The sequence below is a fragment of the Rattus norvegicus genome, chromosome 9 (genome assembly GCF_036323735.1).
Source record: "Rattus norvegicus strain BN/NHsdMcwi chromosome 9, GRCr8, whole genome shotgun sequence".
Taxonomy (NCBI): Eukaryota; Metazoa; Chordata; class Mammalia; order Rodentia; family Muridae; genus Rattus; species Rattus norvegicus.
The window spans coordinates 72,471,651-72,484,432 of record NC_086027.1 but is presented as its reverse complement, the minus strand read 5'-3'; the positions used below and the strand labels follow the sequence as shown (position 1 = coordinate 72,484,432).

Below are 12,782 nucleotides of genomic sequence, written 5' to 3'. Positions count from 1 at the left end.
CTGTGTCTGTGTTTGTCTGTGTCTGTGTGTGTGTGTGAGTATGTGTCTGTGTGTCTCTGTGTCTGTGTTTGTGTGTGTATGTGTGTCTGTATGTCTCTGTGTGTCTGCGTTTGTGGGTGTGTGTGTGTGTCTGTGTGTCTGTATGTCTCTGTGTCTGTGTCTGCGTTTGTCTGTGTGTGTGTGAGTGTGTGTCTCTGTGTCTCTGTGTCTGTGTTTGTCTGTGTGTGTGTAAGAGTGTGTCTCTGTGTCTGTGTGTGTGTGTGTGTGTGTGTGTGTGTGTGTGTGTGTTATTTTCAATCCTGCTTCCTGTTCTCTAGGTTTACTGGTCCTAAAAATAAAAATAAAAAATAGAACTTTTGATGAGTGTAATATAAGATGCAAACTATAAATATTTTCCTTTTTTTAAAAGAAAGTCCTTTATTTTGCACTTAGAATTCCTGCATAGGTAAGTCAGACTTCACACATTTAAATGATGGTGCTCTTTTTGGAAGTGAGTGTTCCTTTCTTAGAGTTTCCAAATCCGGAGGACGCAGTGTGTTGCCTATGTGAAAACAGGTGGGACAACTCTAACCGCCTCCATCCCTTGGCACTTCAAAGGCAGTAGGCAGCAAAGCCATCACTGGTGGCAGCTAGTCCACAGTTCTCCCTGCAGGGACTTGCTTTACTAAACTGAAGGTTAGAAATTAACACTAAATAAATCCTTTTATTTAACAGCATAATGCTGACAGTATAAGAATATCCTAATGTTCGAAATTTCAGTGTGTTAGCCCTAAATTCATATCTCTTTCCCCCTTTCCATGTAATCAAAATTGTTCAGTTTTAATATATTGGGAGACATGTCTGGAAGGATATGCAATAAATTATTTCATGACAAATATTATTTTGTTGGGGGTTGGTTCTAATTCTTTGTCTTAGTTTGGCCCCCGAAACTGGGAATCTGTGTGTCCAAATGCTGAAGGTCTCTCCCCAGTAGCTTTTGATTGATCAATAAAGAGCAAATGGTACAGCTGGGCAGGATGAAAGAGAAGGGATTCTAGCTTCCCGGGGAAGACAGAAGGAAGAAAGGATCTGCGAGGAGAAGGGGTGGGGCCACACGGGGAAAGATCAGGAGGAGTAATGGCTGAAGTGTAAGCACAAGAAGAAGAGAAGGCCCTGGAAGAGTCCTGGGCAGGAAAGATAGGGGTTGGCCCAGAAGGAGCCAGGAAAGCTAAGATAAAATATTGATTTAGGAGGTGTTAAGCCAGGAATACCTGAGGAGAGTGTTTGCAGGCTGCAGGGAGTTTTAGAAGAGGCCAGGTATTGATATCAGAATTAAGCTGGTGAATGTGTGTCTTTCATTTGCAAATCCCGAGAGCTCTTGGGCTGGTGGCTGGAAGAGGACCCTCGGGGAGCCAAAGCATAACTAACTCACCACCACAGTATTTCAGCTGAATATCATGGCACACACTTGTGATACAGCAGCTGAAGCCTGAGGCAGGAGGATTGTGGGTTTGAGGCCAGCCAGAACTACATAGCAAAATCCTGTCTTGGGAAAAAAAAAAAAAAGAAAAGAAAAGAAAAAAAAAAGGACAACCCATGCAATTTATACTGTTAACAAAAATAGGCTTCTCTGTATTTACATAAATAAATAGGAACTAAAATATTGTAGAATATGGTAAATCCTTAATCTTTGGTGGGTCTGTGGTTAATAAAAATGCCTGACATAATTATATATATAATACTTCATACTCACATATAAGAATCATTTAGTGATCAGAACTATAAGATCAAGGCTTGTCATATCAAAGTCACCTAAAGGCTATATGCAAAGGCTACAATAAATAATATCTGGTGTATTATAAACATTTAAAGTCACTGTTTTCAAAGCTCTAAACTCTAATGATATATATACTTCATTTCTTCAGAGCCATATTAAGTACTGCTGGTAAATAATTGACCCTCTAATGGGCTTAATCGCTGCCGGGCCACCACCATTCCTCTTCTTCTTTACTATGCACAAAAAACTAGCAGAAGGACTTAGCATTCCGCTTTAAATGAGGCAGAGGCAGAAAAGACACTGGGGTTAAGCTCATGTGATCACATTTTATGTAATTAGCTGTTAACACTGATAATTAGTTTCCCCATTTGTAAAGCAGCAGATCTGGAAGGATTGCCTTTAAGGTCCTTTCTATCTCTAATTTGATGACTATGGACCTCATTAAAGCATCTGGTCCAACCTTCCTAGGCATTCTATCCCTGCCCACACAGTGCAAGTGACATAACCCACTTTCTTGTCTTTTCTCTTGTTACAGTGAAAGCATGATAGTCACCAAATGAGAAAACCCCATCATAGTCCACAGTATGCACTGAGCAAAGTGGATACAAATTAATAAAAATAAATAGCACTCTGTCTGTCTGTCTGCCTCTGTCTGTCTGTCTCTCTCTCACTCTGTGTGTGTGTGTGTGTGTGCATGCGCACGCAGGCAAATATGGGTGTGTGACCACAAGTGTAAGTATGTAGAGACCAGAGGTTTGCCTCAGGCACCTCTCTCAGTCACTTCCCACCTTAATTTTGAGGCACGGGCTCGCACTGAACCTGGAGTTCACAATAGGTGCTCTGGACCAGAGCTCAGGTCTTCAGGCAAGTGCTTTTCCCACAGAGCCATCTCCTTGGCACCTGGAAATTCCTCTAAACAGAAATGGAGGATAGTCTACTCTTGCATAATAAAGGGAAATAATTCCCTTCAGTGTTGTCGACAGAAAGGACTTGAGAGAAGAGGAGCTCAAAAGGTTCTCAAATATAGAATTAATGGTAGCACAGGGTGGATGATATGTAATACTAAGTAGTTTTTTGAAAATCTTCTCCAGAGGGCTGGAGATACAGTTCAGGGGTAGGACTTGCCAAGCATTCATGGGGCCCTGAGTTCAACCGAGAGCCAAAAGGGTTAGGCAAAAGAAAAGAAAGAAAAAAAGAGGGGCAGAAAGAAGGACAGCATGAAGGAGGGAGGGAGGGAGGGAGGGAGGGAGGGAGGGAGGGAGGGAGGGAATCCTCATCTACAGGGTTTGCGCATTTAAAGATCTTTTTCATCAAAGCCTGCGGTGTGGAGTCTGGCAGGGCTAACCTAACTGCTGTACCGTGGGTCCACCACAGACAACTTTAGCAAGGTGATGACTACAGAGTATCCATGTTACCTTTCTACCTGCATCTATATGGTCATCTGGGAATTAATTTTCAAAATACCCAAAATAAGTATGTCCATTTATGATACCTTCCGTGGTCTCACCCCTGAAAGGGCTGTATTTTATAATAACTATGTATGATTTGAATTACCAAAAAAAAAAAAACCTAAAAAAACCCCGCAGGAATATTTTCTTAACTATAATTGGAGATTTTCTTAACTATAACTGAAGATTGCCACCTCATAAAATGAGAGCCAGTCAAACAGAAAGTGGCCGTAAGCACTCTCCGCTCTAGAGTGCAGCTGTTTGCTTCACGGCTCTGAGTCTGACTTCTCTGTGTAAATGAGCAGGTGAAGAAGCAAACAGAAGAGGCTTCGAGGCTGCGGAAGCCCCATGCCACCTGACAGGCAGGAGACTGCAAATAAACACAGTACAGCACGCCTGTGTCTCGGACGCGAACAGCACCGAGGTAGCTATGCCAGCCGCAGCTGCCCTACACAGAGGGTTTGGAGGAGCCTGGCTCCTCGTGTCAGAGCTTCAATCTCCAAACCTCACATCCGAAGGTGGATCCAAGAATGTTTTGTTCCAGTTTTAAAGTAACAAAAGACTGAACGTAGAAGCAGAATGGATAGAGAGGGAAAACAGAAATAGACTGTGAGGGTGTGATAATTCCTCTTATAGAATCTTAATAGCCCAGGCATACTGAGCAACGGAATGAAGTGTGTTTGAACATGCTCGCTGATATGGAACGGCCCACATTCATCCAAACCCGGCTAGGTCTCGTTAGGAGCTGAAGTCTAGGGAGCTTCGTCTGCTCTGAGGGTCATCCCATACGGACCACACTGAAGTTCCGAGTTGAAATGTTTCATCCAAAGCAAGGTGCTAGTCCCGGATGTTTGAGAAAATGTCGTGGCAGTTAACTTACAGGATGCTATCAGCAGCACCATATAAAAAGAAGCTGAGGTACAACGCCATGATCAAACGCCAGACTTGGTACTAGCGATAGTTTGTTTTCCGGGAACTCAAGACGGCTGCTACATAAAGCCTATTGTACCTGACAGCTTTTCATGATCTTTGGGAATCAACTGAGGGGGTGAGAGAGGGGAGAATAATGAGAAAATGACTGTCATATTCATTTTTACATAGGCAATGCTGTAAAAATGATGCAAAAGAAACCGAGCGTGCTCCCAGTTTGGCCTCTGGTTGCCTGGGTAACGGGCATGTCACCTGACCTCCGGGGCCTCAGCATTCTCATCTTCAATATCACAGGGTGACTATGAACTGCCACAGACTCATTATGCTAAATTCTAATCTCTCTCTCTTCTCGTAGCGGCTGCTTAGAACAAAGCTTCAGACCTTTTACGTTTCCTCTGAAAAATTAAAGCTATCTGAAGAACTGATTCTTTTACCAAATCAAAAGAATTTGTTAGAATGGGGCATAAAAGACTACAAATTTCCTCTGGAGAGAATGTGAAACGGAGAATGTGATAAAAGTCTCGTGACAGCCCCAAAGACTGTACCGATTTGAAAATGAAACAGCTTAGATGAATTATGAAATAATTGGCTTTTGGGAAAGTGGGGGAAAGTCTAAGGTTTAAAGGGCAGAGAAGAAACCAGATTAAAGGAAGCCAGTATATTTACTTTTCTTAATTCAGTTCCAAGCTAAGAGGCGATTTAAATGTGCTTTTGAAAACATGACACACACAGGCTTGTGCATCTTCATGGCAAACGGATGCGTTCCTGTGCGTCTCCTTCCGAAGCCATGGAGGTGCATTGCTGCTGCAGTGGGAGAGTGGGAATGAACACAGTCTGCAATGATCTAAAACTGGAATCATACAAACCCTTAGGTCCTTCATCCTTTGGGGGGTTGGGGTTCCGAACTGGATCCCGGATGCTGCAGTCTGTGCCTGCCCAAGTGAAGTCACAGATGCAGGTGGCTTCGTTGCTACACACCTGCGAAGGAGAAGGAAGAGACACTAATGAGAACCACTGAAGAAAGCACAGTGTAAGCACGGGGCACAGAGGGATCTTTCAAAATCACCGAGAAGGCTTCCAAAACATTCCACTGGCTTTGAGGACTAGGTTCATGGGTGAAATTATGGAATATATTTCTAGTAACTATGGAAGATTTGATTAAGATGAAGAAAACTTTTTAAATTGTATTATTTACAATATTAGATATATTTAGATATATAAATGTCCATTAAGTTAGCTTTTTTTTTTTCCTGAAGCAAATGTTTCTGGGAATGGTTATAAAAAACATACATGTTTAATATAGTAAGTTATCAGACATAGGGCTCAAAAAAAAAAACCCCAAAAAACAAAAACCCAATGCCAGGGAAGAGAGGGAGGGGCCTCCAGGGACAATCCTCAAGATAAAAGACCAAGAGACACAATCACACACACGCTGCATGATCTCACCATGCCTAACGCATCTGGTGCACTTTGCCTGCCCAGTAAGCACTACCCTCCCCTCCCACCATCTATGGAGACATTCTTTCCCAGTCAGCAGGCTGACACCCGCCACCAAGCAGCAAATGGCATGAACTCGCAATTTACATGAATCAAATGAAACACTCTGCAAACTAGAAAAAAAGGTGCCAAGACCCTTTTATCATTAGAAATGATAAAATCAAATGCCAATGCTTTTAAATCTGAGATCCTGTGATATATGGTTATAATTAATAAGGCCAAACTTTGCTTTTTTAAAAAAAATAAATGGTGAAAAAATGAGATAGGACAGGGAAAACAGCAAAGAGCTTTTACGTCTCATATTTCTAGAGCAGAGGCTAAAATTCTTAAAAGGTCTGCCTGGTGATTTAATTTTGCATAGAAATTGTACTGAACGCTCATTACATGTCACAGGGTCCTCTGCTAAGCACGTCCCCAAGAGCTTCACATTCACTCCAGCCACTATCTGCTAAGGGCAGAGAGAACATACGTGTCCACTCAGAGTCCGGATCTAAATCTAAAACTCTATCTAGTCCCTGAATCCATGCTCCTAAATCACCAGATAGGATGGCTGACTTCAGTGTCATCTTCTTGGGATTAATAAATACCTCATGGGCATGCGTAAGGCGAACCTTTGGGTGTGTGTGTGTGTGTGTGTGTGTGTGTGTGTGTGTGTGTGTGTGTGTCTGAGTGTGGGCCCCCACGCCACCCAATGGGGTCCTAGATAGAATTAAAAGGGACAAGGTAGCTAAGCTCTGGGCTCTGATGAATACGAGGAGTAAGTTCCTGGCTGCCACGCCATCCCCATCACGTAAGACTGTGTCCCTTGACCCATGAACCAAGCCACGCCCTCCTCTTGAGTTACTTATGTTGGATATTCTGTGAGCAGCACACCAGGCTACCCGGCCTCCCTGTGAGCTTCCCGGTCCTGTCCACCTTGCTCTGCTCTGTGTCACTCTGTCACCCACCTATCTCTCTGTGTTGAGTTCCTTCTACCTTCATTCCAGCTTCTTTTTTATTATCACTTTCTCTGTGTCTGTTTTTCTAATTTCTGAAGTCTGTATAAATTTACAAATGCATTCATTTTGCTAAGTCCAATCTATATTACACACACACACACACACACACACACACACACACACACACATATATATATATATATATATATATAATTATTGCTATTAAACTTGAATTTTCCAGGAAAGGCAACATTCTCAAATCCTTTGAGAATTAAAGCTACACACAGGTTTGAATAGAGAGAGCATCTTGGAGGGGAGGGCGGAGCTGAACACTGCCCAAGTACATCTCTAGAAGTATACATGTCATGTGTGACCCACTGTCCTGTGGAGATCCACTCAGTGTGATCTGAGATGAAGCTCAATAACTAGCATGATGCATGTTGTTTTGTGCTATTAAAAAAAATTACAGACACAGTGTACGGTCCCTTAGGAACCATGCCGATTTTCTTCCAACTGTTAAGATGTAATGGAGGCTAATTTCACTTGCCAAGTTAACTGGGCTACAGGGTGCCCACCTGAACATCACTTCTGATGTTCTGGGCAACATCTGAATGAGTAAACTCCGGAGAGCTGACTGAGTTCCCACCACGGCCGGAGCAGAGACTGAGCTTTTCCCCCTTCAGTGTTCGAGCGGAGAAACTTCCTCTCATTGTCTCCGCTCCCAGAACATCGGCTCTGCTGATTCTCATGTCCGCAGGCCTGAGTGAGTCATAATCATGGCTTGCACAGCAAACAGTGGGCATCACAGCCTCCATAATCATGTGAGCCCATTATTCATAATAAATCCTCTTAGACAGATAGATACATAAAAGGATGGAGGGACAAACAAGATTTATCTTATTCTTCTACAAACTACTGATTAACATAGATGTCAAGTTATATCTGGAGAAGGTAATCAATACACATTTCAATAATATAGAAAATAAACAGAATAAATCAAATTATTTTATAAATGATTATTTTAGCAGATGAAGGCACTAAGAATGTGGTAATCAGGGCACAGAAAGTGGCCACAGCCTCAGTAAGAAATGGCTGTGTCTGACTACCTTGTCACTGTGAACTCAGGGTCCCAGACAATGAAGGGTCAAAGCGTTACACTGATGTCTACTTACCCCATGGCCTGAGCAGACTTTACCCTTGGAGTCAAGTGGGCAGCTGCTCATATTTAGGGCTTGAATCTGTAGGCACTTCCGATCTAAGCACATCATGGAGGGGCCACATGGAGTCCCATCTTCTACATAGCCCACATCTGTATCATCGTCTAAAACTACGTGAGCACCACTGAAAGCAGAAAGTGAACATTCAGTTCCCAGATAAAAGTCACAACCCTTTATGTTTATGATAAGCCTTTAAAGCACCAGACCTGGGCAGCTATCTACCCTCTAAGCTAATTAATGTCTACTTCCCTATCAAGAGCCCTGAGTTGTAATTTGCTGTGATCTATCTGGGCTGCTCTTACCTCCAATTGGCCAACCTTCATGGCCAGGTTTCCATGACTCACCTACCCCATGCCATCTTCTTTCCTTTCTTCAGACCTCAAGCCCAGGAACTAAAGCCCCACCTACTCTCTTATGCTCCGCTCTAGGCTATAGGCCTCTTTATCCGCCAATCAGGGCTAACTTAGGGGGCAAAGTTACCATCACTTGGGTCTATGTAAAAATCTCCTCATCCCTGGGGCAACCAGGGCCAGTATTTAGGATTACAATACGGAGCAAAAGCCAAACCTCAACAGTGATCCACATAAACATAAGACCACACTGTCCAACAACACAGTGCCAGCCCGAGCAAGGCTTGCCATTCATGGAACAGAGAGACTGTTACAGCTAGCAAGGCTTTACTGGAGCCTTCTGCTCCCTCCTACCTAGCTCTAATAAACGTGCAAGAAAGAAACTGCCTTTCGTTATCATTCACAGCACACATCATCAGGAACAATGATTATCGGCAGGAAACAGTCTAACTCTTTGGGTGTTCTCAGTGTTAAGGATAGGTGAAGGTGTTTGTGTAGACAAAGACGAAGAAAGGTGTCACTGATTCTCCAAGGCAGGTGGGGAAAAAATAGTATGGGCGGGAAAACAGCAAAGCAAGATATTTTCAAATTATTATTATTACCTCAAAGGATTGAGCTTTCACAGCTAAAAAGAGAAGGCCAGGCATTCTTTACTAATGCTTACTTCTTACGCTACAAAGTTAGGTGTCATTAGAATTTGAGTGATAATTAGAAATTGGATATAATTATTAACAGAGAGTCTTGCTGAATATTCTACCCACATGGCAGTCTGTGAAGTAGCCTTATAATTCAGCAAGGCTATCAAAGACATGTGAGGTTCTACAGGCTGGAAGAGTGTTGGTGGACATGGAAGGTCTAGGCACAAAACCACAGACGTTACCCAGGGAGAGGCGTGCTCTCTAAGGCCTAGTTAAAATTACCTTAGAGTCCGTTAACAAGACGGAAAAGTAGCAGTTATCTGACCAAGACATCATGAAATTGTGCAGAATTACTCTTGGGTAATTTCAAACATTTATTCACTCCCATAAAAAGGTGGTTTGAGATTCTGGCACAGTGACAATAAAGGGCCGATGATGTGTTAGTTCTGTGGTAGGATCCCAAAGGTGTTTTAACAGCAGTGCCTCTGAACAGGAGAACGCCACCATAGACCCACGGTTACTCCGAAGGTAATGGCAATTACTTGTGACATAATACAACTTCCTGGCTAAAAACACAGCCTCTTGTCTATGTGCTACATGCTCACAGACAAATGCATATGAAAGAAGGGGAGGGGTTATGCTAACATCAATAAAAATATTTAATACTTATTTTCTGTATGTGGTTGGGTATTTGTTAGGTCATCATCTAAAACAGACACATGCAACATAAAATACTGCTTAAATTGGATGTTTTATGAAAAAAATGAAACAGTATTCAAATGATGCTATACTGCAATGATCAAAATTTTTAGCCAGGGATAAAAATGAGTACAGATTGAGTATCCCTAATCTAAAACATTAAACTCTGACCTGTTTCAAAATCTGAAACTTTATGACTACTTACAGGATGCCATGAGTAGAAACATCCACTTAAAACACAGTCACAATTAAAATGCAGGTGCACTAAAAGTACTGGGTAAAGAGTAAATCACTGCTCAGGAGGGACATAAGTGCTCAATAATTACAGGCAAGTTTAAAATGACTCGGAGAGCTAAAGTTCAAAACGCAATAAGGTGTCATCTCAATTCACTAAAAGCAGTTGTCATTTTAAAAAAATTACAAATGCTGGCTAGCATCAGGAGGAAAGAGAGCCTCAATACACTGTAAATGAAGGCATAAACTAGTGCCGCCTCCAGGAGAACAGTGTGGGATATTCTTTTAAATACCAGATATATATTTCCTGAGGCATTATCACAATAGCCAGGATATAAATCAATCTAGCTAGCCATCAGTGGAACTAGATATAGGAGATATGGTGTAGACATAACAGTATTAGGCACAAAGAAGAATGAAGTCTGTCACTTCCAGAACAGATGGACACGAAGTTCCATGAAAGGTAAACACAATACACCCTCTCACACATGTACAAACCTTAAAAAGTTGGCTTAATGGTTCAATAGAGAGGAGTAGGGATCTGAGGCTCTGCAGCAGGGTATGGAGGGATGGTGGGGCGTAATTAACAGTGCTGTATGCTTGTGTGGAGGTATTTCAATTAGAACACACAGTTCCTATGTCAGTAAAACAGATGCACAAACGACTGAATTTCCTTCAGCCTGTGCATATAAGGGATAAATGAAAGCTAAATCCATGGTCCTGAGTCCCGTTCTCATGCTACCTCATTATGCACCTGACGAACATTCTAAACTCTGAACAGTTCTAACCTTGAGCTTTCGGTATATGGGTTACAACTTGGAGCATAACTCTATTCCTAAGATTGCAATTTGGAAAAAGGTCTTAAATACTGATAACTACTATGATTTTAGGCAACTGAAATTTGCAAATCAATATACTACTACTTTTTAAAGCGGTCCTTTACATGGAAGAAAAAGTTGGAATTAGAAAATCTTAGATCTTCGATGTTTATAAATTTTGATTGTTTGAAACCTGTGATCATCATTCTTCCCTAGGTCTCCTGACTTCTATGTTACCTGCAGTCAATAACTCGGCCTTGATGGTAGAAGGAAGTCGGGATGATCTCTCCTTGAAGTTGACCAATACGCGGAGCTCGGGTAAGATTGGTGCAAAGCAGAAATCCACAGAACACATCACTGCACGGTTTGGAAGGCAGAAGACAGGAAGAATCCAGCTCAACACACCACTACACATGCATTAGTTTTTACATGTTACAGTTCTGGGAACTAAACAAACCTTGCAGACACTAGGCAAGCAATCTACAATAGAGCCTAATCTCCAGCCCTCGGATTCCTCAATATTCTCTTCAGGGCTGAATAGGAGAACTCAGACACTGTCTTAGTTATGCTGGCCCCACCTCCTTGCCTAAAGGACCACAGCTTCACTCACTGCAGGGAAGTGTGCATCGTTGAAAAACAGATCAGTGATCTTCTCAACCAGTAGCAGCGTGGTCCTGCTCCTGACATCCCTTGCCCTATCCATCCCTCCTCCCCACTGTAGAGCTCAGGGCAGCACAGCTGGCCTAGAAATGAGTGTGAAGAAAATCCAGAACATGAGGAAGATCCACCTTTGAATGTGCAGCTCTTGCAACCGTGAGCTCACAAGAGTAAGAACTTAGAAGTCAACACAGTAAAGCAGAGGGGAGCAGTGGCCTGGTGACATTACATGACTCACCTGTCATGAGGACACCTCTACCTCCACCCTAGCTTAGTGAGTCACACAGGATGACGACAAACAAGTGAAGTGTCAAGTCACTAAGACCGAAGTCCACAGACCATGGTGCATGGCGCTGTGGAAATTCCTCTTGAAGCTTGAGAAATGAGGATTAAAACCATGCCAAGATAGCAGTTCCTACCCATTGATAAACATTATAAGTCTGGTAAGATCACATATTGGTGGAGACAGGAGCGTTTCCTGGTGCACAGCTATTTTATGTCATCTGATGACAATGAAAACATGCATCCCTGGGACCTGGCATTTATGTTGCTAAGGACATCTCCCTATAAGATGGGGACAGTTTACATAGGTCGCATGTACAATAAGGTTCAGAGCACTAAGGTTTATTTTATATTTTTTCTCTCCTTTTCACATTTATCTATATTTTATTTTTAATAGAGCATATGTAGCTAATCTTTTGACAGTTCACACAGGGACACACTGCATCCACAACTCCCCACTTTTGTTCCCTTTGCTTTTGCATCAGTCTGGGAGCGGTAGCTATACCCCAGGGTGCCCGCCCACTCACTGTTTGCTGCACTGAATCCACCGGTCTCCATCCTTGCCACAATTGCCCTTCTCGGTGCCTTCTGTGTTCAGCTTTTCATAGCAGAACTTGTCTGACCCCGAAGCCTCTATCAGAGATGGAGGAGAGAGGAAAACACATTTTAGTTCTCTGGGCCACTCGCACTCAGTGGGGTGCCACCAACCTGTCTATCAGCCGCCTCCCAGAAAGGGGACAAAAAGGAACCTTGATTGCCTGTTCCTATGCGGAAAGAAGCCAGCGCTGATTTCAAGCTCTCAATGTGCCCTTTGCTGACTTATCGAAACTTCCAAACTTCAGCGGCTTTTGTGAGCTGGTACAAAAGTGCTCCAGCAAGGGGTTGGGGATTTAACTCAGTGGTAGAGCACTTGCCTAGCAAGCGCAAGGCCCTGGGTTCGGTCCCCAGCTTAAAAAAAAAAAAGTGCTCCAGCATAGCAGTCTGAAATGTGAGGAGTCTCTAACCAGATCTTGCTGTGAGTTTTAGAGTGACCAACGAGAAAAATCACTAGCCACAACACGTACACGGCCACCACATAGTAAACAAGTTTGCATCCTTAATCCTGTCTCGTTTTGTTTCATGTTTTATGTGTACGGGCGTTGTGCCTAGAAGGGAGGCTGTGTACCATGTGTATGTAGTGCCAAAAAAAGGCATCAGATCTCCTGGAAATGGAGTTAGTTGCTAACAGTTGTTAGCTACCGTGTGGGGGCTGAACAGTAAACCCAGGACCTCTGGAAGAGCAGCCTGTGCCCTTGAGGGCTGTGCCTGTCTCTCCAGC

General features: G+C 42.9%; 1 protein-coding gene across 2 annotated transcripts in view; it reads right to left on the bottom strand.

Annotated features, from left to right (window-relative positions):
• The window catches only part of Adam23 (ADAM metallopeptidase domain 23), a 147,067-nt gene that overhangs the window by 19,113 nt on the left and 115,172 nt on the right, over positions 1 to 12,782 (bottom strand). For both annotated transcript variants that reach the window (NM_001029899.2, NM_001393708.1), the window contains 4 exon segments: positions 5,001 to 5,112; positions 7,742 to 7,910; positions 10,763 to 10,882; positions 11,992 to 12,097. In NM_001029899.2, coding sequence (NP_001025070.2) covers positions 5,001 to 5,112; positions 7,742 to 7,910; positions 10,763 to 10,882; positions 11,992 to 12,097 — 507 coding nt within the window.